This window comes from Narcine bancroftii, chromosome 4 (genome assembly GCF_036971445.1).
Source record: "Narcine bancroftii isolate sNarBan1 chromosome 4, sNarBan1.hap1, whole genome shotgun sequence".
NCBI lineage: Eukaryota > Metazoa > Chordata > Chondrichthyes > Torpediniformes > Narcinidae > Narcine > Narcine bancroftii.
In genome coordinates, this window is record NC_091472.1 from 48492370 (window position 1) to 48519398 (window position 27029).

Genomic DNA, 27029 nt, shown 5'->3' on the forward strand with positions numbered 1-27029 from the left:
AATTTAGGGCGCTTGGTTGTTCCGTGCTCAAATCGCAAACTCGGAAGAGATGGCTCCTTCGCTATTGCAATCACCCAAACTGTGGAACAATGCTCTTCCCTCCATCAAATCAGCCCCTTCCTTTAACTTTTTAAAATCCAGGTTGAAGTTGTATTTTTATTTGCAAGTGTTTTGAGATGATTGTTACAATGTTGTCTGTACAATTCTAAGCCTCAGGTACTCGTTTTGTACTGCACTTGAAATAGCTGCTAAGTTGAGATGTAATTTATGATCTGTACAGCACTTTGGTGAACACGAGTTGTTTTAAATGTGCTATATAAATAAAATATACTAAACTAAAACTGATGAAATGCCTTGGGAGTCAAATGAAATTACTTCAAATTCAATCAAGTGTTACTGTAATTTGGATGTCATTATTTTAACTGACATACATATGTCTCATATTAAGCAAGGGCAGTTTTCAAATTATAAATTGTAACAGGAATTTAATGGGAAAAGCCAATGTCATTGCAGATATTCGGAAGAGAAATTTAAGTTGAACTGCAGAATAAGCAGTGATGTGAATTTTATACTTGTAGAAGGTGTTCAGTTGTGTGCCATACAGTGCAGAATGTGAGTATATTACAGAGCTTTGAACTGAGGATCGGTTAGTGGACAGAAAAGAGAGTATTAGCTGGGCATAAACCTGTGACTGGCGGGGTCCTGTGGGGATTGGTACTCTGACTCGGGTGTTCATGATCTTTATGTGATGTGGATGAGGTACTGTAATAAATTAAAATTTTTGTAGTGATAATGTGGGTTGTGAGGAGAGTATAGGATGACTTCAGGGGATGTAGCCAGGCTAAATGAATGAGTGAGATTGATAGATTGCGGATAAAATGTAATGTGAAAAAATGTGAGGTGATCCAGTTCCATAGTTTAAATTGGAAGATAGAGTATCTTCTATATACTGACAGAGAGAGGGAAAGGTGTTGGTGTTCAGAAACACTTCATTGCTGAAAGTTAACATAGTGTGATACAGTAAATAAAATGGAAAACAAATGATACATTGGTTTCAATGCAAGAGAGTTTGAATAGAGCAGAATGAATGTGCAAATCTGCTGGAGAAACTCAGCAGGCCACGCAGCACCCATAGGAAGTTAACGGTAAACAATGTTTTGGACCTGAGCACTTCTACAAGAATAAGAAAGAAACAGGCAGACACCTGAATATAAAGGTTGGGGGAGGAGGAGAGGAAGGAGAATAGGGTAGGAGCACAGGTAAAAGGTAATAGGTCAATACAGGTGAGAGGATAGAAGGGGGGAAAAAAAGCTAAGAAGTGATGGGGAGAGGGCAGAGGGGTAAGAAGAATAACTGTGAGGGGAAGGAATGGAAGGTGCTAGGTAGCTGAAGGAAAGGAGTCAGAGGAATAGGAAAAGAGAGGAGATGGTGTTAACAGAAATTGGAGAAGTTGATGTTAATGCTATTTGCTTGGAAACTGCCATGTCAGAATATAGGGTGGTGTTCCTCCAATTTGAAGGTGGACTTGGTTGGCAGTAGGTGAGACTATGGATAGGTATGTCAGTGAGGCAATGGTGTATTATTTACTTAATTTATAACAGGCCATTTCGGTCCATGAGTTCATGTTGCCCAATTTACACCCAATTAATTTACACCCCCAGTATGTTTCGAATGGCAGGAGCTCCTGGGGAAAACCCATGCAGACACAAGGAAAACATACAAGCTCCGTATAGACACCACGCGATTTGAATCCTGGTCCTGATTGCTGATTCTATAAAAAGTGTTGCACTAACTGCTATGCCAATTATACTGTCCCATGTATCAAATTAAAATGGTTGGCCACTGAGAGATCTTTGCTTTTGTAGTGAAGTAAGAGAAAGTGCTTAATGGGATGATTTCCCAGTCTGTGTTCAATCTCCCTGATGCAGAAGAGGCTGTATCGGGAGACTTGGATGCAGTAGATCACTCCTTCAGATACATAAGTAAAGTGTTGGTTCACTCAAAGAAAGGAAGGGATTTGTTGTTACTGTTGAATAATAATATTGAGGCAAAGGGTTAACCAGGATCTTGTTGAATGATTGAGTAGACACAAATAGATGAATGGCTGGATCACATTTACGTTTTGTTAACAGTTGAGATTTGAATTCTGCACAAAATTGAGATGTTTTATTGCAATTTATTAATGTATAAACTGAAATCAATTTATGGAATATTAATAATATTATTAACATTTGGTTTGGAAGTGAATCTTCTGTTTGCAAAACCAAAATGCAGAGATTTATAGAGAGGAAAAGTTATTTATTGCAAAATGTTTTTGTTAATTTTGAATCTGTGTACAGTATTGGAAAACTGAATGATATTCTGCATATTTTATGATTCTTGAAAATATGCTCTTTCTTAGGTTATTATATCCTGGATACAAGATAATGGGATTGAACAATGTTACTAGCCAGGGTTGGCAACCACAAACCTACCAGATTTGTCTAATTGATCCAGTAGATGGTAATGTGAAAACCATCAGTGTTCCCTTTCATCTTGCTCTTAGGTACTTTATTTTTTTCCCAGTAAAAAAAATAGTTACATATTCCAATATCGCTTCTACACTCAATACCTGATAAAATACCATCAGATAATTGCTTTGATTCAATGAGCACATAAATAGAACCTATTAGTCCAAAAGATGAATGTAACTTAAAGATGGCAAGTTCTGAATAATTTCTACCATTTGTTCTTCTCACTGTATTAGCATAGCTATTTAGTTCCTACCTTCCTTGTGTATTTGTCCAGTTTCCCCTTAACTGCATCTATGCTGTAGGTCACGTCTCCAGAATGGAGGACCATCGCCTTCCCAAGATCGTGTTATATGGTGAGCTCTCCACTGGGCACTGAGACAGAGGTGCACCAAAGAAGAGGTACAAGGACTGACTAAAGAAATCTCTTGGTGTCTGCCACATTGACCACCGCCAGTGGGCTGATATCGCCTCAAACCATGCATCTTGGCGCCTCACAGTTCGGCAGGCAGCAACCTCCTTTGAAGAAGACCGCAGAGCCCACCTCACTGACAAAAGACAAAGGAGGAAAAACCCAACACCCAACCCCAACCAACAAATTTTCCCTTGCAACCGCTGCAACCGTGTCTGCCTGTCCAGCATCGGACTTGTCAGCCATAAACGAGCCTGCAGCTGACGTGGACATTACCCCTCCATAAATCATCGTCCGCGAAACCAAGCCAAAGAAGAAAGAAAGGCCAACTGAACACAACCAAACTACAAATTCCTTGTAGATCTCAGCTAGCAACTCATTTTTCCACTGGAAATTGCCAAGACCAACCTGATACTAGATCTGGTACTCTGGTCCAGCTCTTGGCAGACTGACTTCATTATTAAGCTGACTATTCCTCTGGAGGGTACCACAGATGAGGGCAAGAACAGAAGACACTACTGTTATGAGCCCAGAGGACCCCAAAACCCAGCAGCAATAGATATTCACCAAAATGGTTACTTAAACAAAAGTTGCTTTTAATTATCTTTAAACATGAAAACAGGATCAAACTCTATCTTATCACTATTAACTTAACTAACCTTGACCCCCTTCTAATTCTAAGCGCACATGTATGTAATGTTTGTGTAAATTTAGAAAAGTTCTTTGATTCACAGTCCAATCTCATTCCTCTCAAGTTTACTGGTTGTAGACAATTCTTATAATGTGCACAGAATTTAACATTTATAAAGTTCACCAGGCTTTGGTGCTTGAAAGGTAAATGGTTACCATTCAGGAAGGTTCTTGTTGGTTTCAGAGAGAGATTTGTAGTTCCTGGACACCCACAACTGATCCCTTGTAACCAGTGTCTTGCTGAAGAAACTTGCCCCCTCAGGGTTCTCCAGATGATAACCTCTTTCTTTCAAGTCACCAGAGTTCCTTTTTGTTTCTCTTATTTCAAATGAAACATTAGGCAGCCAGTCCTCTCCTCTTGCATGAACCACAAGGGCTTTAACCAGGCTGAACTAAGCACTCACAACCCGTCTTCAAAATGGGGTTTTTCAACAAGCTTGCCAGCTTGTCCTGTTGCAGTTCCAGCTGCTGCTGCTGAACTGTAAAACTGCAGAACTGATTTCTCTCTCTCTCTCACCGAGAAAGCTTGTTTGACTCTCTCTGCTTGCGAAACCACATGAACCTCTTAGAACAGCAAGTTCCACTCCAGACAGCCTGCGGCTCAGAGTTCTTTCACCTGTAGTCTTTTTGTAAACAACAATCCATTAGTGATGTCTATTGGGCACTCTCCAAAGCTTTTGCAAAGGCTCTTGGCGCTGGCCTATCCAGCATGAGTAGCACTCCAGTATTTTAAATAAGATCTGTTTTAAAGTGTTTGTATGTGACCAAAACTAAAAATACTGCCCCAATTTATCTCCCAAAATCATATCTATATACAATACAAATACCACATAATCTGTCACAGTACTTTATACTAATGTTTGTACAGAAGCAGAAGAGTGAAACTGGAAAGTGAGGGTGTGCCAGATCTATGACCAAGCTCCTGAAGGAAGTAGGAATCAAAGGGCCAGCTCTCAGAAAGGCAGTTAAATCCCTCTCTGATTCAGCTGAAACAAGAAGTCCGCCTCTGGCTGAAAAGGATGGATTCTATCTGGGCTCCAAATGACCACTAGGAGAAATGGATCTGGGATGCACACCCAGATCTGATTAGCCTATGTTGGGCCTGGCTTGGCAGAGAGTGTCTTGTGTGTAAAAGGCCAAGAGGATCAATCTAACTGATACTGAACCATCAGGGATTGTAACACCTAGTCCTATAAGTCAACCTGAAAACTTCAAGGTAGACTATTCATATTCTTCCATGGTGTGTATGGAAAGTTTTATTTATAATTATTTTACATGTGTTGCTACAAGTTTTTAATTCCAAGTAGGAGCAACTTTTGTGTCTACAACCTTGAACCACATCACAATTTTAAGGATTTTTTAGTGTTATTGATTTTGGAGAAAAGAACCTCCAGGCTATTGATTTTTCTTCAGTCAGCATCCTCAGTTTAGGTGTACTGCAAATCTCTACCATCTTTCTCCTCACGACCAACAGGTATTGGAGCTCTGTGGCTGACAGTGTTCAGCTTTCAAGTAAGTTAAAATTCTTGTCCCAAGTAAGGGTTCTGACCTGAAACACTATGGTGCTTTGAAGTTGCAGCTCCCGGGTAGCCCTCCTAAGACATGGGTGAGATTTCTGGATAGTGTGTGCCTCCTGCACCTTTCCAATAGCAGCCTAACCTACCCGTTAAATCGCCAACCTGGCAATTTAAGGGGGATTCCCGCCCCTGCGATGACATGGTGAGTGTCTTGTCATGCAGACACAGGGAATCCCCTGTTCCCTGTGTTCTTTCAGTTCCCTTTCTGTTTAAGGTTCCATAATTACCGGGTGAGCCCCTTTCAAAATGACCCAGGAGGACACCCATGTAAATTTTACTGGGTTCCCTGACCACCTCTGAGATAGTTCTGGGATCTGGGTAGATTTTGACTGAGCTTGCCAGGTTCATTCCTTTCAAAAGGCCCTTTACCTGGGTCTTCAACCTAGTAAATTGCCTGGTTAACCCCATTTTACAAGGCAATTTGAAAGGGCCTACTGACTGACCATTTCTCTCCATTGATGCTACCTGACCTGCTAAGTTTCTCCAGCCTTTCTTTGTTTGCTCATGAATTAATCATCTGCAGTCTTGTGCAAAATCGATTCTTACTTCACCTCTTACCATTAACACCTTTTGGTCTCCTTTCCCAGCCAGCACTATCTCTATTCTGAGATTTCCTGATTTTTTGCTTATTGTTTGCTCATTCTTTGAAGAAGGGCTCAGGCCTGAAATGTCAGCAATAGATCTTTATCTCCCATGGGTGCTGCAAGACCAGCTGAGTTCCTTCAGTTCTTGTGTACCTTCAAAATAAAATATGAACAATTTAAAAACTCGAAACAATTTTGGTTCAAACATTTTTGTGATTAGTATATTGTCATTGAGGAGGTAGGATAATCCACTTGAAAAATTATATCTTTCGATTTTTAATTAACTATGCCTTAAATAGTAAATATTTCAAGTAAATACTAAAATATTGCCTCATTCTTTACGGAATTAATTAATTCAAGTGGGTGCCTTGGAGGAATATTTTATGCAACAAGCTATGAATTGTTCAAGTGGAATTCACTCAATCATTTCAAATTTCCATGATCAGTAAAATGTGTTTTTATGTATGTGAAGATGTGCATAAATGTTTAATATTACAAATTTGCTGTTTGATGATTTAATGGATTGAGCTGTACAATTATTTATAAAATAAAAAATATTATTAATGCAGTATTTTGTTTCCCAGTGACAAAAAAAGTGAAAGAGCAAAGGACATGCATCTATTGAAGCAACTAACTGTTTTGTTGAAAGCCAAAGTTTCTAATCCTGGTGGGTATCATAACTTTTGTAATCATAACACATTTTAACTGTAGGTGATGCTACCAATTTATTTAGTACAAAGCAAAAAATTGATTTTCCTAGGATGTTGAATGATCAGCTTTTATCAGATTAAAACTAAATTTTCATTTGGGTTTCAAGGATGGTTTAGTAGTAATCTTTATATGTGCAAATTAACAGCATCGATCCATGTATTTTAGAAAGAAAATTCATTTCTGCTTTAAATCAATACTGTAATCCAACAATTTGTTGTTACTTTTACCCATTTTTCTGATGTTTAGGTTGCATGTTCTTTTGAAATGTTAACTCTTGCTCTTGTTATTTATGTGGATAAATGTTGGAAAAAGGATGACCATTTGTTTCTATGTTTCTTTGTTTCATAATTTTCATTAATCTTACATTCTGGCATTCTGTCTTTGTTACCAGAATATTTAGAAACCGAGATAAAGATGCACCTTCTTGATATTAAATATCCTACCATGAAAAAACAGGTAATTAAACGGTCATATAAAAATAATTCTTATAACTTTTACTCTTTAGTAATTTTATTTTTAAATGCAGGCTTTAGAAAGACTACTAGCAAGTAAAAATATCCCGCTATCTTGTTTAACAAATTTAATCCAAGCATTGTTGGACAACTTAATGAACCAAGGTGGGTACAAATTCAATTAAGTGTGGTAAGTAAATAATCTTAGAATATTTTTCTTCATTTTCTATTAATATGAAGAACCTCATTTAGACATTTAAGTGCACCTTTGTGGTTATTAAACAAGATTCACAAATCCTTTTGCAGTTAAGCTTTTCAAAAAATGGCTGGTAGACTTAAAAGAGCAGCGTTTGTTGAATGTCAGAACTTTTTAAATGATGCCCCTGGGGAAAGCCAAACTACTGGCCTCTCACCTCGACTCAGTCACGTTGCTGTGATAGGTTATGTTATATTTTATATTGTATATAGATAAGTTTTAAAGGAGATAAATAGTGACAGGTTTTTTAGTGTAGGTCAGATACAAACGCTTCAAAAAGAGATTCCATTTAAAATGCCAGAGGTCTGCTCAAGCCAGACAGTCCAGGCTCCGTGTACCTTTGCAAAAACTTTAAAGGCCCTGTTCCTGTGTTGTACTGTTCAGTATTCAATACAAAACAAAAGTAAAGTATTCAATACAAAACAAAAGTAGTTTAATTAAAACCATTAAATATTGAAATGTCAAAATACAGTTGACTGGAGAATCATTTTAATGTCAAAAGTTAAGTTTCATGTCCTTTATCCAGATAGTTGCCCTGGACTATGAAAATGGATAAGAATTTGCATCAATATTCTATGCCAGACAAAGGTTTCACCTGACAAATTGTACTCATTCAATAATGCATCAAGTGTCACGCTCATGTTTTGGCCCAGGGCAGGTGAAAATTGGCAGGTAGTTTGATTTTGGTCTAGACAGAATCAAAAGCTGGTTATAGCCATGTCTTGTGTGCTTGTAACAGAGGTTATTGGATTGTGATAAGGGAATAATACCCAAGGTATTTATTCTCAAAGTTGACTCTTCGGTATTCAGAAGAGTTTTTTTTTAAGAAGCACACAACAAGGAATGCATTTGACACTGATTTAATGAACTGGCTGCTCTCTTTTCTATAGTCAGGTTGACCCTGGCTCCCATGTGACAGACGGGCATGACCCGTGTTCCTTCAGGCTCTGATTGGTGTCCTCACGACCCACCATTAGCGATTGGCTGGATTGGCCCATTTTGCTGCAGCGTCGTCGACAGGTGTGGTTGGTGCCACCCTGGACGCTGATCGGCCCTTTTATGATCTGCCGATTGGCTGGAAGAGCCCATTTTGTAGCGGCCGATGGTAACATGCTGGTGACGCCCCGTGCAGCCCGCTTGATTGCCATGTTCAAACAGCGTCTTCTGTGTCAAGAGAACAGTTTGTACAGTACAATTATGATTAAGATAGAGTCCAATGAAAAGAAATGGATAAATACAAAGTACTGGAGAAATTAATTTGTTTGCAAGTTGATGTGTCAAATATTGCAGAGTACTGAAATGGTAACCATGGAAATGGTGAATTCATTGGTTGTCATCTTCCAAAATTCTATTGATAAACTGTTTGTGCAGATTGGAGGATGGCAAATAAAAATACACTAAAAGAAAAAATTCAAACCAGAACTATAATCCATTTAGCCTAACATTAGCTGAAAAGAAAATACAAGTTTATTGTAAAAGATGACATACAAAGAACTTGGGGAAAATTGAAGGGATTAGACCATCAACATTGATATATGAAAGAAATTGTGTCTCACAAATTGAGTGTTTTGAGGATTTAACTGATAGAATAAGAAATAAGAATAATCCAGTGTGTTTGTATTTTCAGAAGGCCTTTGATAATGTCCAATATAAGAGGTTAAGATTCCAGAAATAAAGTATAAAGAGGTAACGTTTGCAAACTGGTGGGCGGCTAACAGTGACTAGTGGTCTCATGTTCAACACTTCGGCCTCAGCTATTCATATTACAGAACAACTCCGGTTATCCAAATTCCTCAGTTATCCAAAATATTTTTGGACCTGGAAGTGGCTCTGAAAATTTTTGGATAAATGAGGATATCCAAAACAATCAGAAATCCTCAGTTATCTGAATTTTTTTTTTAGAGCTGAACTGACATCACAGGTTGAAAAAATTTTGGAATTTTGCAAAAACCTCTGAGTAGAATTTTGAGTTTTTGATGTTGGATTTATCTTATTTTCTTCAGGTTGTTTTTTTTGGTGAGAATTAAACATTATTTCATGCTTAAAAAGCCTTCCTTTGTTGTTGCTTAAACACCGTTACAAGTGTTTTACTGTTGCTACTGGGTTAATTTTTTTATATGACCAGTTATCTGAAAATATTGTTTATCTGAAATAGGCCGGGTCCCGACCATTTCAGATAATTGGAGTTGTCATGTATTTGCAATACACAAAAGTGCTGGAAAACCTCAGAAGTAAAGTATTTGTCTTTGTTACTTGTTGTTTATTAATTGTACCATGTTCCCTGTATACATTCAATAGATCCTGAAAGTGTGGATGAAGGATTGTTGCAATTTTGCCTCAGCCAGTTGAAATTACTTCACCTTTATGCATGTGTAAGCAAACTCAACTCTGAAGATGTGGAGCAGAATGGAGCCAAAACTAATAGTGTGAGTAATTTTTAATGCTTTCCTTGTGTTTGAATGCACATAGGCAATGGGAAATATGTTTAGAAAGGCATTGTCATTCGATAATTTAATAAAAAAATACTGTGGACGGAAACACAGGAATCTGCAAGTGCTGCAATTTGGAGTAAAATAACTTAAGAGGAATTAAGTGAATTTAACAGCATCTGTTAGGGGAAGGAATTATTGATTGGGATCCTGCATCAGAAACTGAGCACAGAGAGGTTTAACACTCATTCTAAAAAGTCTTTCCACACTGGACTTTTCCTTTTGTATATTTTGTATGTGTTTTTAACAAAAACTCTATTAGAATCATTTAGAAAAATCAAAATTTTATATTGCTGTTTTTCTATCATGTTTTCATATGTATTTCTTCTTTGTGATATTTGTTGAAAGGAATTGGCTTCTTTGCTAAGATTAGAAGAGAGGGAATCTGCAAAAATTCAAACACTTCTGGATAATTATCGACTAGGAATTACCAAAAGTACAGTTCAGTTTGAGGAAGATGAATATTATAAACTTCCAATCCAAGTGTTCTTGGAATATCTTGAATATGAAAAAGAAACAGTTAATGTGAAGAAAGTAGATGAAGAAGAATATGTTGTTTTGGGTAAGTATTATAAAGTTAATTTTAGTGGCACAAAAATATAATTTTTCTGGTATTTGGTAAATGAGCCGCTGGTTAGCCATAGCAGTTTGTTAATATTGAATTCTTTTCATTCCATTCAAAAGCTTTGTTTCCTAGTGCAATGTTTGCTTCAATGCCCTCTTTCCTATTACTTAACTTTTTTCTTTTACCCTTCCACCAGTATCTCTCTATCTCTCTCTCTCTCTATCTCTATCTCTCTCTATCTCTCTCTCTCTCTCTCTCTCTCTCTCTCTCTCTCTCTCTCTCTCTATTTTAAATTGTATCCTTGTGTTTCTATGTATGTGATTATTATGTGTTGTGTATTTGTGTGTACCATGGTGTGGAGAAACATTGCTTTGTCTGATTGTGTATCTGATTGTCTGATTGTATACAATCAAATGATAATAAACTTGAACTATTACCTCTTACCTGTTAGTCGGTTCTCCTCCCCATCTCCTTCTTCCCCATTCATTGATCTTTTTATTCAAAAGCGTCAACCGAATTTTCAACATTCCTATAGATGCTGCATGAGTTGTTGAGTTCTCCAGCACTTTTCTGTGTACTGCTTTGTGAAGTAGTAATTTGTCGACATCTTGGAAGGGATTGGAACGAAAGGAAGCATATCGCCCAAGGTGCCTTTGAATCAAAGCTATCTTGTACTTTTTTCAAAGGACTATCGATTTTTAAAAATATTTGGTTTTGTAAAGATATTAAAATATTGAAGATTGTTATGAACAAGGCCAATTGATATAATTTGAACAATTAAGGAATAAATTTGGAATAACTAATATTGGACAACTAATAATGGAATAACTGTTATTTTCAACTGAGGGAAAAGTTGGGTCAAGCAATTCTGTTATTTGTATCTATTACTACAAATAGGAACTACTTAACAGGGAGTGCATATGTCTAGGCAGAGGTGGGAGCTGGATTTGAATATTACAGTTGATGAGCAAAGATGGTCAGATCTCTGTCGAGATTGTATGACAAATACAATTTTTTTACATCAACTATATTTGATGCCACAGGAATTGAATAGAATGAAAACATATTTACCAGATCAATGTTTTAGACATGGTGAAGAGATAGCAACTTTCTTGCATTCAACTTGGTTATGCGGGGTCATTGGTTACATTTAAGGATAGACTGGATAGTTACATGGAGAGGAGAGGACTGGAGGGGTATGGACCGGGTGCTGGTCAGTGGGACTAGGAGGGTGGGGATTTGTTACGGCATGGACTAGTAGGGCCAAACTGGCCTGTTCTATGCTGTAAGTGGTTGTATGGTTATATGTCCCAGGTAAAGCCTTTTTGGGTGGACTTAGGACATTTCTTAGAACAAGTTACAGGCATTGTATTTCCACAAAACCCAGATTTATTTCTATTGGGAAATATAGAAGGAACAAGTCCCAAGTTGAAACTATCAATATACCAAATGAAATCTGTTAAAATGGCATTAGTGATGGCAAGAAAGTGTATTGCAGTGACCTGGAAATTGGATTCACATTTGCGTATGAAAAGATTGAATGAAGAAACTCAAAACTGATTCGCCTTGGAGAAAATTGCATACATTTTGAGATATGCTATATCTTTGCAAATTTGGAGCCCGTATATGCAAATTTTAGGTATAAATATGTAGTGGTGTTTGTCCAGCCTCTTGAGATCTGTGTTAATCTTCTTCCTTGAATTGATCATATAAACCTTGCTTGAGTCCTGTCTGTTGGAAAGTGATCCTCCGAGATTTATTTCTACATAATTTTTTTTGGGTGGGGTTTAAGGAGGGAAGGGATGGTAGGGCTTATAACCATCATGTAATGATCGAAATTTTCTTAATTGTTTATTAATGACATGATTGGAAAAATTTTAAATAAAATATTCAAAACAAAAAAAAATCTTTAAAGAGGTAAAAACAATATTGTTCAAGACAGCATTGTAAAACTTAGCAACGGAATTAGGCCATTCAGCCTATTGAATTACTCTGCCATTTAGATTAAGACTGATACATTTTTTCCTTTCAATCTCATTCTCCTGCTTTCTCCCATAACCTTGACACCCATGGCAACTAAATAACCTATCAACCTCTAGTTTAAATATACCAAATAACCTGGCCTCCACAGCAGTTCATGGCAACAGATTCACCACCTTCTAGCTGAAGGAACTTCTTCTCATCTCTGTTCTAAAGGAACATCCTTTTATTCTGAGGTGATGGCCTCTGGTCCCAGACTCTCCAACTACATCTTCTCTACATGCACACAATCTTGCCCTTTCAATATTCAGAATGTTTTGATGAGTAATAAGGAACACAAATGCAATGTTCGCATTCATTTTGAGAGGACTGGGATCTCTTGAGGAATTTTTGTAAGATCTCTACTAAAGCATTCACAATCCCTGCAGCCAACTCTTTTAGAATCCAGGAGTGTATCCCAAGCACCTTCTCCTTAGTAAAGCAATTACATCCATCTCTGCCCCCTGACTCTCTTGAATTTCTGTCACAACACTGGTGTCTTCCACAGCAAAGAGTGATGCAAAATACTTATTCAGTTCATCTCCCATTTTTTTGTTTCCCATTACCACTTGTTCAGTGTCATTTTCTTTTTTGTGTTATTGGTTAGCTTACTTTCATATTTAAACTTTTCTCTGCTTATTGTTTTTTTTCCCTTCAGTTGATTTTTAAAAGCTACCCAATTCTCTGCCTTCCAGCTGATTTTTTTCAAATCTGTATGTCCTCTCTTTTGTTTTATGCTGTCTTTCAAATGCTGCTTTTTCAATGGGATGAAACAATCCTGAGGGTTTTTAATTATTCCCAGAAACTGCTGCCATTGCTGCTCTAGAATCTTCCCTGTTAGGGACCACTTCCAACAATTTTGGCCAACAAATCTTTGTCACATGATATGTGACATCATTTCTGTCTTTGAAGTTCATAATGTCTTTTCACAGTAATGTGCTAAAAGCATCCAAGTCCACTTACTTACAGAATCAAAGTAATTAACTTTGTTTTATGGTTCTCTCCTGTTTCCAGGCTGTCTGGAATTTACTAACAAAATGGCTTCTTGTATATTTGAGTAAACAATCTATTGTCCCACTTACCTCAAGAACCATCACAAAAATCTTTTTATCTCTTCTCCTTGCTTTCAAACTGGCTTCTGTGGTCAATGTTGTTTAAAATGCAAATGCACTTGTTGATGCTGGAGCCAGCTACCAGCTGCAAAGAACCGTGTATGTCTGTAGAATGTAAATGAGCCCTATTTACCAAAAACTAACTTCTACTAAGATATATTTATACATATATGAAATATAGTTTTACCATTAAATACTAATATTAACACAGATCCATTACAGTGTGACTGTCTCCTGAAACAGTGTTAGATAACTCATCTCCTCCCTTTTATGAGAGCTTGGATAGTGCCAAGTTCTGACATTTTAAATGTAAAACAATTTAATTCAAATGTTATCTGCAAATTTGCTCATGACACCAGGGTTGTCAGCAGTATCAGATATAGCACTGAGGAAATTTACAGGAGGGAGATAAATCAGCTAGTTGAGTGGTGACACAACACCAACAACCACCTTGCACTCAATGTTAGCAAAACCAAGGAGATTTCAAATTCCTGGATGTCATAATTTCCAAGGATGTGTCCTGGAGCCTCCATGTCGATGCAATCATGAACTAGACTCTCCAGCAGCTATATTTTGAGAGGGGTTTGAGGAGATTCAGTATGTCACTAAAGACTCAAGCTTCTGCAGGTGTACTCTGGAGAACATTCTGACTGGTTATATCACTTTCTGGCATGGAGGTGCCAATGCTCAGGACAGGAAAAACTCCAGAGGGTTGTTAACTCAGCCTGCAACATCACTGGCACCAGACTTCACTCCATCAAGGACATCTACAAGAGGTGGTATCTTAAGAAAGCAGCCTTTATCCTTAATGACCCACCACCACCCAGGCTATGCCTGCTTCACTCTGCTACTATTAGTGGGGGGGGGGGGGGGGGGAGAGGGTGGAAAGGTACAGGAGCCTAAACACAAACACTCAGCAGAATTAACAATGAACCACAGACATGACATTACTTTGTATTTTTCTTCTTATTGCACGACTATTTATTTCAAAATGTGGTTTATAGAAACGTTTGCACTGTGATGCTGCCACAAAACAATGAATTTCATGACACATTCATGACAATCAATTATTTTTAAAAATATTTTTATTGATGTTTATATTCAGCACAATTGAACAGTACAGTTATATATTATAAAATTCAAAAGAAGAGAAAAACCTTATAATTCAGGACCCCTACCACTAAGCAAGGTTAAAAGCTAACATGTAGGAATCAAGTGGCAATAACCTGGAGATGGACAGCACAACACCAGAGCATCAGGTCAACCCTAATTCGTTAGGTTATGGTAATAGTCCATAAATGGCCCCATGTCTTTTGGAAGTTAATATTTGAATCTTTAATAGCATATCTAATTTTTTCTAAACTTGTACAATGGTTGAGCGATATTATGTATTGTGTATGTGTAGGTGAAGTATTGTCTTTCCATTTAATCAAAATTGCACGCCTAGGTATTAATGAAGTAAAAGATAAAATTTGGTTTTGAGTTGGAGTCAGTAAAACATCATCTTGAAATGATTGAATACTGCAATTAAAGGCAAGGTATGAACTTGAGAATTACTGTTAATATTTGCAAGATATCTTTCCAAAGTTTTTCCAGACTAGGGCAAGTCTAGAACATGTGAACCAAAGAAACATCACCAATTTTACATTTGTCACATAGAGGATTTTTATCTGAATAAAAACAAGACAATTTAACTTTAAACACATGTTCTCTATGGATAACTTTAAATTGCAACAAAGTGTTGTGCACAGAAGGAGATAGTATTAATCAGATTATAAATAAAGTCCCAAACATCATCCAATAATGAAAGATTCAGATCCTGTTTCTAATCATTTTTGATTTACAACTTTCTCATAAAGGTTTAATATCTCTTACTTATAATAATTTGCTTGATTTAAGAATAGCCTCATTAGTTAAAATCAAGAAGTGTATCAAGGATGTTTGCCTCAGGGATTGCTGGAAAATCAGGGATTTGAGACTGAGCAAAATGTCTAATTTGTAAATATCTTTAAAAAAGTGTTTGGTAAGTTAAATTTTACCACCAATTGTTTAAAGGAAACCTAATTGTTTCAAATAAAAAATCTTTAAAACATTTAGTACCCAATTTGTGCCAGTCGTTAAAGAATATATCTTGCAAAGAAGGTTGAAAAAGATGATTAGATATAAAAGGGGTGACAGGATAAAAACTCTGAAATCCAAAAAAAACTTCTAAATTATGGCCATAATCTCAAATTATGTCTAATTATTGGATTGTCAGTTAGCTTATATTAAGAAGAGGATTAAAAAAAGACCCTAGAATTCCCAACATAGAAGTACTTTTAGTAAAATTCAGTTCCATTTCTACCCATGAAGGGTGGTCAAATATATTATCGAAATGTAACAAGAGATGCAAATTACATATATTGACTACCCATAATAAAATCTTAAATTAGGAAACAACAATCCACCATTCTTTAGCTTTTTAAGCAGGGGTGTTTTTCCTTGCCATATGTAGGAAGATGTGAGTGAATCAAATGAGTCAAAAAAAGATTTAGGAGTGAAAATTGGTATAGATTGGAAAAGATACAAAAATTCAGGTAAAATGTTCATTTTGATAGAATTGATGCATCCAACCATGGAAATGGATAAAGGTGACCATCTCCATAGCAGTAATTTGACCTAATTAAATAAAGTAGAAAACATTTCCTTAAAAAGATGTTTATAACTCCTAGTAATTGTAATACCGAGATAGGCTTAAAAGGGAAAGTAGAATATCTTGGTATAGAACCATTTAAAGGTACAAGTTCACTTTTATGCAGATTCAGCTGATTAATATGAGAAAGCAAAGCTAATATGCTTAGTTTTTTAAAAATCTGGTTTAGATACAAAAAGCAAAAGATCATTTGTGTATAAGAAAACTTTGTTCAATGCTGTTCCTATGCGTCCCTATAAAATCTCTACTTTCATGGAGAGCAATTGCTCGAGGTTTTAATTTCCAAGTCAAAAAGTAATGGACTTCAAGGACAACCTGGACAGTACCCCATTGAAGGTCAAAAGGTTTTGATTGCTGTAAACTAGTAAGAATTGAGGCAGTAGGACATAAATATAATAATTTAATCCATTTAATGAAACATGGTCCAAAATTAAATTTTTCTTAAGTGGCAAATAGATAACAGCATTCCACTCAATCAAAAGCCTTCTCTGTATCTAGAGAGAGAACACATTCAGGGGCAGGATTGGGAGGTAAATATAAAATATTGAATAAACAGTGTATATTAAAATAAGAATAATGGTTTTTAATAAAACCATTCTGATCTTCAGAAATGATTTTTGGTAAAATATTCTCCAAACTACGTGCCAATATTTCAGACAAAATTTTCTTATCTACGTTAAGAAGTACATTCAGATGGATCCTTCCCCTTTTTCAGAATAAGAGAGATACAAGCTTCATTAAATGGTGGCAGATTTCCTTGTTTAAATGAGTCATTAAGCACAGAACTTAATTGGGCACAAGCAATTTGGAAAAGGATTTATAAAATTCCATGGGGTGTCCATCAGGTCCTGGAGATTTACCAGATTGTAAAGATGAAATTACAGAAGGTATTTCCTCTTGAGAAATAGGTGCCTCCAGACTCGTATGTTTATTCTGAGAAACAGAAAAATTAAGGCAGTCCAGAAAATCTGACATTGAAATACAATTTTTAAAAATTGGATTCAGAAGAATATAATCTGGAATAGCATTCTCTGAAGGTATCATTTATTTTAGAATGGTCAGTAGTATCTGTACCATCTTCCATCTGAATCTTATTAATTTGTCTCTTAGCAACCATTCCTTTCAACTGGCTAGCCAAAAGCTGACCAGACTTTTCACCATGGATATAGAACTGACTCCACCTCAAAAGTTGCTGCGCAATGGGATAAGTAGAAAGAAGATCAAATTTAATTTTAAGTTCAAATCTCCTATTATATAAAGAAGGATTTTTAACTTGTGCATACTGTAAATCAATATTTAATCTGATTAATTCTTTTAAAAATATTTTTATTAAGTTTAACATACAAGCATAAATACAAAATTGACAATTACATAATAATTCATTTGTATAAATGTAAGGATGCACAAAAATACAATGAAAAAAGTAGATAAAACTACATCAATAATTGCTTGGTATACCTCAAAAATATTTAATTGAATTGATCCTTGCAACCACCTTAAACCCTTTTATTGAAATAACGTATAAAATAAAGGGGAAAAAACGAATGATATCCCTATTATAACCCTTCCCTCTAATCAAGGTTACCTTTGAATTAATTAAAAAAAAACAATAATGTGGAACCACCGGCAATCCCCAGAGAACCCTACAATAATTGTTCATTCTTTCAATTATAAAAACATTCTAAGAATGGGCCCCACAATTTCATAAATTGAAAATTTCTATCTTTGATATTATATCTAAATTTCTCTAAACTTAAATAGGACATTACATCATATAACCACTGTGTATGAGTAGGGTATGAGTCATCTTTTCAATTCAATAAAATTGCTAATCTGGCTATCAACGTGGTAAAAGCCAAAAGCTTTTCTTGAGATGCCGATATAAGTTTATCTGAATTAAGAGAAAAATTAAACAAAGCAATTAATGGGCAAGGTTCCAAATTAATCTTAAGAACCGTTGATAAAGTTTTGAAAATATCTTTCCAGAATCTCCAAACATATGGATCAGGGAAGCTTCAAAAATTTTACACTTCTCACATAATAGATCCATATCTGCATAAAAATGAAATTAATTCTAATTTTTCCTTATTAGTCTTTTTCTATATATTAGTGATATAAGAAATAATTTTCCCTCTCAGATATGCATTCATGGACAATCATGTTAGAAATTGTTGGAGAAGAATTTATAGTGAAGAAAAACTGAATTTGTTTTTCCATAAAATTTTTAAAAATCATTATCTGAGAGTACGGTAGAATTAAAACACCAATGTATCTTTGTGAAAGAAAATGTCAAGAAAGTTCAAGGACAAGATAACAGAAACATGGTCAGATATCACTATTCCTTGATATTCACATGATTTGGTCAATTAAATCAATTATCTATTAAAAAATAATCAACCCAAGAATGGGTACGATACACATTTGGGGGAAAGAAAATAACATTCTCTGCTGTAGGATACAAAAAATGCCAAACATCTGAAATACCAAAATTTTCTTTAAACAAAAAAAAATGAATTGAAGTTGCAGATTTACTTAGAACAGCAGGTTTAGAAAAAAAATGATCAAGAACAATATTTACCCAACAAGTAAAGTCCCCTCCCAATACCTGTGAGTATTGACTTAAATATCTTTTTTGAGGGAAAACTGGGAACCATTAATGAACCTACCAATGTGCTCAGTCATGAAAATTCTAATTCAAAATGGGAGTGCTACCAAATCTATCTCTAATATATATGGTCTGATCCAAGATCAAAGCTCAAAATCTGGACAAAATAGATCAAGAGATAGATGGGATCGGATTTTGGCATTGTAATCGATCCACAATGCTGGTCAGATCTATGTGTAGATATTATTTCTAGATGTTAACTGATTCATTATAATTTTCAGCATCAATTATATCTTGCACATCAAAAGATACATAAAAATAAAACAAAATTTTCTGATAGATGTTTTAGGTGTGGTATAGATGTTAGTGCCCTTTTACAAAATTAGGACTCTTTTGGATAGAACTGGGGGAGACCTTCCCTGTAGACCTGAAATTGTTTCTTCTAGGAAATTTGGCAGTTATAAAAGTTACCTTCTCCAGAAATAAATCTAAATTTATTAAAATTTCTTTGTCAATAGCCAGGAAATGTATAGCGGCAATATGGAAATCTGATTCCCTACTTCACATTGATTTTTGGAACACAGAAATGCAAAGTTGTATTCCCCTTGAGAAGATTACTTGTAGTGTTAGGAATAGATATAGTATATTTGTCAAAATTTGGTAACCTTATTTAGATTACTTAAATGCCCAGAATATACGATTTATTTTGATATTTGTCAATTAGTATCCTCCTTATTTTGATATTTGTCAATTAGTATACTCCTTATTAGAAATTTAAAACTTATAAAATGATGTGATTGAGATGTGAACCTTGCTCTTGTTGATTATTCTTTACTATTTTCTTTCTTTTGATCTCCCTCTATTCCCTGCTGTCTGTCCCTTTTTCTTTCAAATCTGGGGAGGGGGCACTGGGAGAAGAGGAACTATTTTTTTGGACCTTATGAATGTTTTTCATTGACTGAATTCAATGTATTATTGTTATTATATTAATTGAGCCATTTATTCTGTATTTCCTTAAAAATATATTTTTTTTTACAAAAAGTATCGACTTAAATCAGGTACAGTTTTTTAAAAAATCTTTTAAAAAGATTCTGGCTCATCAGTGTTGGGGTTTATACATTACCAAAAACAACCAATTTATTAGGGTTAGGGATAAATTACCTGTAAGAATAACATGACGTCCTTGTTTGTCTGATAAAGTGTTATGAAGTACAAATGGAATGTTTTGATTAATTAAAATGGAAATTTCCCTGATTTTAGCATTTAATTTGACTATTCATACCTTTTACATTCCATGATATAAGCCTAGTCACCATTCCAAGAGCCGTCACCTTGAAACCATGCTGTAACACAGAATATGTGAAGCATTACACAAAGGTATATTTGTTTAATGCGTCATGATGCGACCTGATTTAGCCTTGCATTTAACAACAGTTAAATTGGAAACTGGCTCTGACAGAGTATTTCTTATAATCACTTTCTGAAGTCACCCTTTACGGATTAAACTCCCCAAATTCTTAACCAAGATATTTGGAAGATTTGTATGCATATGGGGAGGAAAAGTTGGGGTGGGGTGGCATTGTTGGCATAGTGGTTAGCACAGTGCCTTAACAGAGCTAGCAATCGAGACCAGGGTTCGTATCCCACGCTATCTGTAACGAGTTTGTACATTCTCCCCAGGTCTGTGTTGGTTTTCTCTGAAGGCTCTGATTTTTCTCCCTCCATTTGAAACGTACCTGTAGGTTAACTGGGTAGAATTGGACGGCATAGACTTGTAGTCTAAAAGGGCCTGTTACCGTGCTGTATTTCTAAATTAAAAAGAAGTAATGAGGCAATACCTTTTCTGTTCTTTTGGTTTGTAAATTGTTTTTCTTTGCCTTTCATTCATAAATTTGATGGCATTTCTTCATTGCATGAGCATATTCTGAAAGGATTTGTATCTTGAATAGACAAATTCAAAGTTCAACAGAATGAAAAAGTATTTAAATCACCTTTTTGCATTCCCAATTGTAATTGCAGGCAATTTCTTTTTCTGGAAATGTCTCTGTGGAAAATGCTCTGTGGAGGAAATGTGCCATTTGCTCGAGTCCGCAGGAGTGAGGCCTCAACAATTTTTGGTATGTTTTTAGTGTACACTTTAGATAAATAAATCTGATGTGGGTACATACTGATCACAGAAATAATTTCATCTCAATTAGTATATACAGTTATTCCTCAGCTTACAATGGGGTTATGTTCCGGCAAACCCATCATGTCAAAAAAGCACAAATCAAAAAAGAATACAGCACCTACCATTTCTTATCATTAAATTTTGAATACCTTTATTCCACACTGAAAATACCATTATCGTATGCAGCTGAAAGCACGCTGGGAATGAAGAATGTTTGAAGCATTGAGGTTGAGTCAGCCTCACGAGAGAGTATGCTGTACAATACTCTCGCACGATGCTGCCATTGCCCATTATTGTAAGTGTGTAGATAACCGCATATCACAAGCGCGGGAACAGATTGGTATTCAAAATGGAAAGTACGGATTCAAACCATCGTAACTTCGGAAAATCGTTATTTGGAACACCATAAGTAAGGAAACACCTGTATTTAGATTCCATTGCCTCATACTTTCAGTGATATGAAAATTGTTCCTCATTTTAGGAAAGGGTTATGTTAATAAATAATAATGAATTTCATAAATTTAAAATGTTGGGTGCAATGTATTATGGAGATTGTAAAAAAAATATATATATTTCTATGTGGGGAGAGTAATGCACTATTTGTTACAGCAAAAAAAAACTTAAAAATTGAAAGCAGGTCATTTTTTTAAAAAAACAATGCCAGTATAACCAAAAATTGTAAATTAAATATTATTTAAACTTTGTAATTACTGTTAAAGTAAGTGGATTGTTTGTGATTAGAAAACATATTGGCCACTAAGTCCACATGACCATTCACCACAATTGTACTTTAATTCATTATTTTTATTCTTCCCACAATTTCATGAACACCTCCCAGACTTTACGACTCGCCTACACTTTAGAACCAATCTAAAGTAGCCTCTTAATCTACCATTGTGTACTTCTTTGGCATGAGAGAAGAAAACAGCACAGAGCAAAACTGCACAGATGCAGAGTGAATGTGCAAGCTCCATGTAGGCAGCATTCTAAATCAGGATTGAATCCAGGTCTTTGATGGAGAGGCAGCAGATCTGCGAGCTATGCCATTGTGCCACTCATGGCTGGGAAATGACAACTTACTTGAAATTTACAAATGTTCAATAGCTGTGCAATTTTATGTTTTGGCATATTATGTATTGGGTACCCATTTATATCACTAATATTGCTCAAGCATCATATTCCATCACTGTTGGAACTGAACAGTTATTTGTGGAACATTATAAGTGGAGTTATGGGTGCTGTTTTAAGGAATCAGTACAATGATTGAAAGGTCTAATGCAGTAATTCTCAACAATTTTCTTTCCACTCACATACCACTTTCACTTTAAGTATTCTTATCCCATAGGTGCTCTGTGATTAGTCAGGGGTTCCTTAAGGTGGTATGTGGGTGCAAAAAAAAAGTTTGAAAACCACCATTTTAATCGCATCTAATTAATTAATTCTGTGCATGGTTTCATAACGTCAAAGGAAAGGGGCCAATGGCAATTTTTCTCAAGCAAAATATTTCAGTAATATTTCTCAACCTTCCCTTTCCACTCATAAACCACCTTCAGCAATCCCTTACTCATCACAGAGCACCGATGGCATAGAGATTACTTAAAGTGGTATATGAGTGGAAAGAAAAAGGTTGAGAACCACTGGTCTAATGCTTTGTGTTAATTAAACTTCAAGCCTTGACCATTATGAGTTGATGGTTTCTACCTGACTTGCCTCATTTTAATATACTGGTAGTTACTGTATTTTGTATCACTCATAATTTGAAATTAATTCCTGAATAACCTCATTACTGGATCAATGTAGTACTGCTGTTGGATATAGTGTGATTCAACAATTTTTGCATATTTTTAACATTTTAATCCATGTATTGAAGTTGGCAAGAGAGAATGCAATTTGAATAACTTTTCTTCATCTTATTTTCCTTCTAGTCACTGCTTCTTTCCACGTGGCTCTTCAGGGAGAAAGAAATCCTCAAGAATCAGGAATCAGTCAGCTTCCTCCATATAACACTATCACTCTTAATCAAAATGAAAGGTGAATGCCTGACTTTTCGGAGTTACCATGATAATGCTGCAGATTATGTCAAAGTTACTGCCGTTTGGGGTTGTTCTTCACCAGAACCAAATATGTTTGTCTCTTGATGGCAATAAACTCACCACCTGATGTCTCAATGTCCTTGAATTATCTGCAAGATTCACAAGAAAGATTTATCAACTAATGAAAGCAAATGCACGTGTATGTGATTAAACATTTGCTGAAGTCTGTACGTCATTCCGGTATTGAGTGCACTACAATAATTCCAAGGTCAATTGGAAAGCACTTCCCTCTTTTCTACAATATTGTCCTGGTCATAATTTGGATATATATCATTCATGTAATGTTTTGTAAAATATCTTTCATATTATTGAGGAGGCAGCATCAAAAAAACCACCATCAGTCCAAGTAGTGTGCTCACCACCACCATTTCAGCTTGCTACAGGAGAGGCCAAAAAAATCAGTTTCATAAGTAGTGCTTGAGCTAACTAACTTTTTTAAAATTACAAAATATCTTAAAACAAGATATTAATATCTATTAACTAATGTTATAACAAACCAATCTTTCCCCAGAAATGACCTGGAGATTTATTTTGTATTGGAAAGAGGAAAAAGTTATTGTAATTTCATCTGTTTGTGTTATTTGAACTTGTGGTAAGATTTGAACTCTTATCTCTGGATCACTGTCCCAGGCCCTTGCCGCATCACATTGAACAGAAGAGAACTATTTGTCATGCGTATCCTTTTTGGTGGAAAAAAAACAGACAGATTCCTCTTTTTCCAATCCTTACCTCAAATCCCCTGCAAATTAGTTTTCTTCCATTTCATTTTTTTTGTCCATCTTGTGGAAGTTGAGCAATGTTGGTGATGCTGGCATTTTTTTCATCTGTCCTTAACTGTGCTATGATATTTAAATTCTATCTACTTATCTGTTTGTCTTAATCCTATGAATGGGGATACAGGTATTTTTAAAAAATATATGTACATCTTGGTAACAGACCTTTATGGCCTCTGAGCCTGTGCCCTAAATCACTGAATATACCAATTACGCCAATTAACCTGCAACCTTTGTACAATGTATGGGATTTGTAGGTTAACTGGTGTATTTGGGCAACACGGGATTGTGGTATCTCCAAATGAAAAAAAAAATTGAAAGTTTAAAAATAATGACTATGAAGAGGTAAAATAGGATTCATCAAAGATTTTGAAGTATGTAGGACTGGTCATGATCATCAGTCATCAAATAATGGGTTAAAGATTGTTGATCGTGGAAATGATTGACAAAGCTAAGGGTAAGAAGGCAACGTAAGCAAAGGCTGTTTAAAATGAAGTTTAGAGATTGCAGAACACAGAGAATAATCATTGGACAATTTAAGTACACACTTTCAGTCCAAACACTATTGTATGTAAGAATATACAACACAAACAGAATTTGCTAGAAAAAACTCAGCAGTTTAGACATCATCTGTGGAAAGAAAAACAGTTAAAGTTTTGGATCTGTGATCTATCATCAGAACTGGTAAGAGAGAAATGCAAGTAGAAGACTTGAGTGGGAGTGATGTGCAGACTGTAGGAAATATCTGCAAAGGGACATGTTGAAATAACTAACCAGCATATTAAGTTTTGACATCTTCTCAGATATACACTGCACTAACTTGTGTACTTGGGGCAATTTACAGTGGGTAATTTCTTACAAACCTGCATGTCTTTGGATTGGACGAGGAAACTGCATACCTGGAGGATTCCCACTGGGCCACGGAGAAATGTTCAATTACCTTGGGTTTGAAAATATACACATAGCTCTCGTGTTAAATTTGACCTTCTTGCGAGTTTCACCAATCATGGGATTTCCATGATCACTAAACACTTGCATTATCTTGTTTCTTCTTCCATTATTAGAGCACACTTTCCTTGAATGTGCTAGTGTAATTATACTCCCATTTATGTGATTTTAAAAAGCAGAGGAGTCAGATGTAAATATTAGTTCTTCTGCTGTTGTGAACCAGGAACCTGATGTAAAATCCTGCCCTTTGTTTGAACTCCCCCGGTAAGTTGTCAGTTCATAATTTTATAGGGAAAGGGTGTCTGTGGGGCTGATATTGGACAGGCAGGGTGTGTGGAATGGCCACTCTGCAGCAAAATATGAAGCTTCGTGTATTGACAGACTGCCTGGATCCCCTCTCATCACCTTTTCTTGAATCTGATAGAAGCTGCTTTCTTCCTTTTTTTTAAATCTCCACAGCCTGGAGATATATGTTTGGTGATTAGTACAGTAGTGATTGATGGCTTGAATTGCATGATAGGTGATTGTCACATTTCTATGTGGCATGAAAAGAGAAAGCCATTCCATCCAAGTTTATAATGGTTTATGGAGCAATCCCATTTCCAACTAATTCTCATTGTAATCTATTCCTCCCCCACCTCACACCTTGTCCCCCAAGATTCTATACTTGCTTACATACTCAGGCCAATTTACAAAGGGCAATTTCCAATAAAGCTGGGCCATTGAGGAAACCAGAGCACCCAGAGGAAACCTACAGATTCACAGAGAGAATTTGTAAACTCCATGCAGAGGGCACTGGAGCTCTGGTTTGCTTTGAGATACCAGCTCTGCTATTATTGTGCCACACTGTGATAGAAACTGTAAGTGCTGAGGAGTATGTCAACATGCAAAGCAGGTGTTAACAGTTTTCAGCAAGGACTGAACTTATTCTGTTGTCCTGGGTGCATCCCTGGGGCTCCATATCTCAGTGAAGAGCAGCCACAATGCTCGCCTCACTCATCCAGCACCAATCCTCACAGGCAGCTTTCCCGTGCTGAATTTTGGGGCAGTTCATTGGTGATTCACATTGGGTTCCCAGCACAGAATAGAAGTTAAACACACTGAAATATTAAAATATTAAGACATGTACAGTAAAAGTCCATGGTACACTATCCACGTTTATTCTGGGAATTCAGGAGCCTGATGGCTTGGGGGGGAGGGGCGGAAATGTATCTTGTGTGCTGAGTGTAATCTAGGTCTAATCTGATATCCTTGTTCTTCAGGTGCCATTGATGTTTCATGGGACCATCAGTCAGTGTCTCCTTGGTGGCAGCAAATGCGCACTGTATGTGCACGGGCAGAGAATATTGGAGCTGCATTATTAGCTGCACTTATTGGAAGGAGTGTATCCATAAGTGTAACAAATAGTCTGACTGAGAAAGATGTGAGTAACATTGTTTATTGTAACAAATCCACAGCAAGTGGTACCCTGTTGTTCTTTTACATTAATTGTCCAAATTAAGCCCATAATCCATTTGGAGTACTGTAGAACTCCTGAAGATGTTTCTAAAATTCTTTGCCAAATGCAGGAATTTAATTTACCTGATTTTTTTTTTAATTGGCTCTCTGTCACATTGGCCGTTGACCAATCAGTTCTGGTCCAGCATATGCTGTGCAGGGGTGGGGAGCAATGGGAGAGGCAGGATTCTGATCGTGAATTTAAGAAATTGCCTCCCATTTGACGACGGAGAGATGACCATTTGAGCAGTGTGTTTAAGGAGCTGGACAATTGAAATTGTTGCAGGGATGCAGTGATTTTATTTTTTAATTTACAGGTAGTTGGCCAAGTTTTCTCTATTTTGCCAATATAAATCTGACTTTATTCTTCCTGGTTTCCCAGCAGGAAGAAATTGAAGCTTCAGGTGGAATGACTGATTCTTGGGAAGCATTATCTCTTGATATGGAACATTGGAATATGTTGTTGAGGCAGCTTGAAGATTGCCTGGTTCTCCAAACACTTCTGCAGAGCAAAGGGAATAAACCAACCTGCTGTAATTCTGAACCACTCTCCCGCATTTCTGTCAAAAAACTTTTGGAGGGTGGGAGAGGTAAGAGCCCTTCCTGTAAAAGCCTTGATTTCTTTTCAGCTCAGGTGACATGAATATTTTTTAAAGTCTCTTACATAGGCAGTAGTAGATAAGTAGGGAAACGAAAACTTGGCTGTTTCACATGGAGGATAGGGGACCCATAAACTTTTAGCAGAGCCCTGGTGAGGGGACATAGCTAAAATAGTTGCTAAAGTGTGTCCTCCTCTAGCATCTGCCGATCATGTCCCAAAAAATGTGCAACTTGGTCAGATAATTGTCCACCATAAATTGTGACTAAATGATTT

General features: G+C 36.2%; 1 protein-coding gene across 1 annotated transcript in view; it reads left to right on the plus strand.

The window, feature by feature from the left end:
• The window catches only part of rab3gap2 (RAB3 GTPase activating protein subunit 2 (non-catalytic)), a 117836-nt gene that overhangs the window by 69913 nt on the left and 20894 nt on the right, over window positions 1-27029 (plus strand). The window contains exons 15-24 of the mRNA XM_069931231.1: window positions 2402-2545; window positions 6358-6440; window positions 6876-6940; window positions 7011-7101; window positions 9491-9618; window positions 10030-10243; window positions 20694-20791; window positions 22770-22875; window positions 25921-26081; window positions 26538-26745. Of these exons, the coding sequence (XP_069787332.1) occupies window positions 2402-2545; window positions 6358-6440; window positions 6876-6940; window positions 7011-7101; window positions 9491-9618; window positions 10030-10243; window positions 20694-20791; window positions 22770-22875; window positions 25921-26081; window positions 26538-26745 (1298 nt within the window). The remainder of the gene's footprint in view (window positions 1-2401; window positions 2546-6357; window positions 6441-6875; window positions 6941-7010; window positions 7102-9490; window positions 9619-10029; window positions 10244-20693; window positions 20792-22769; window positions 22876-25920; window positions 26082-26537; window positions 26746-27029) is intronic.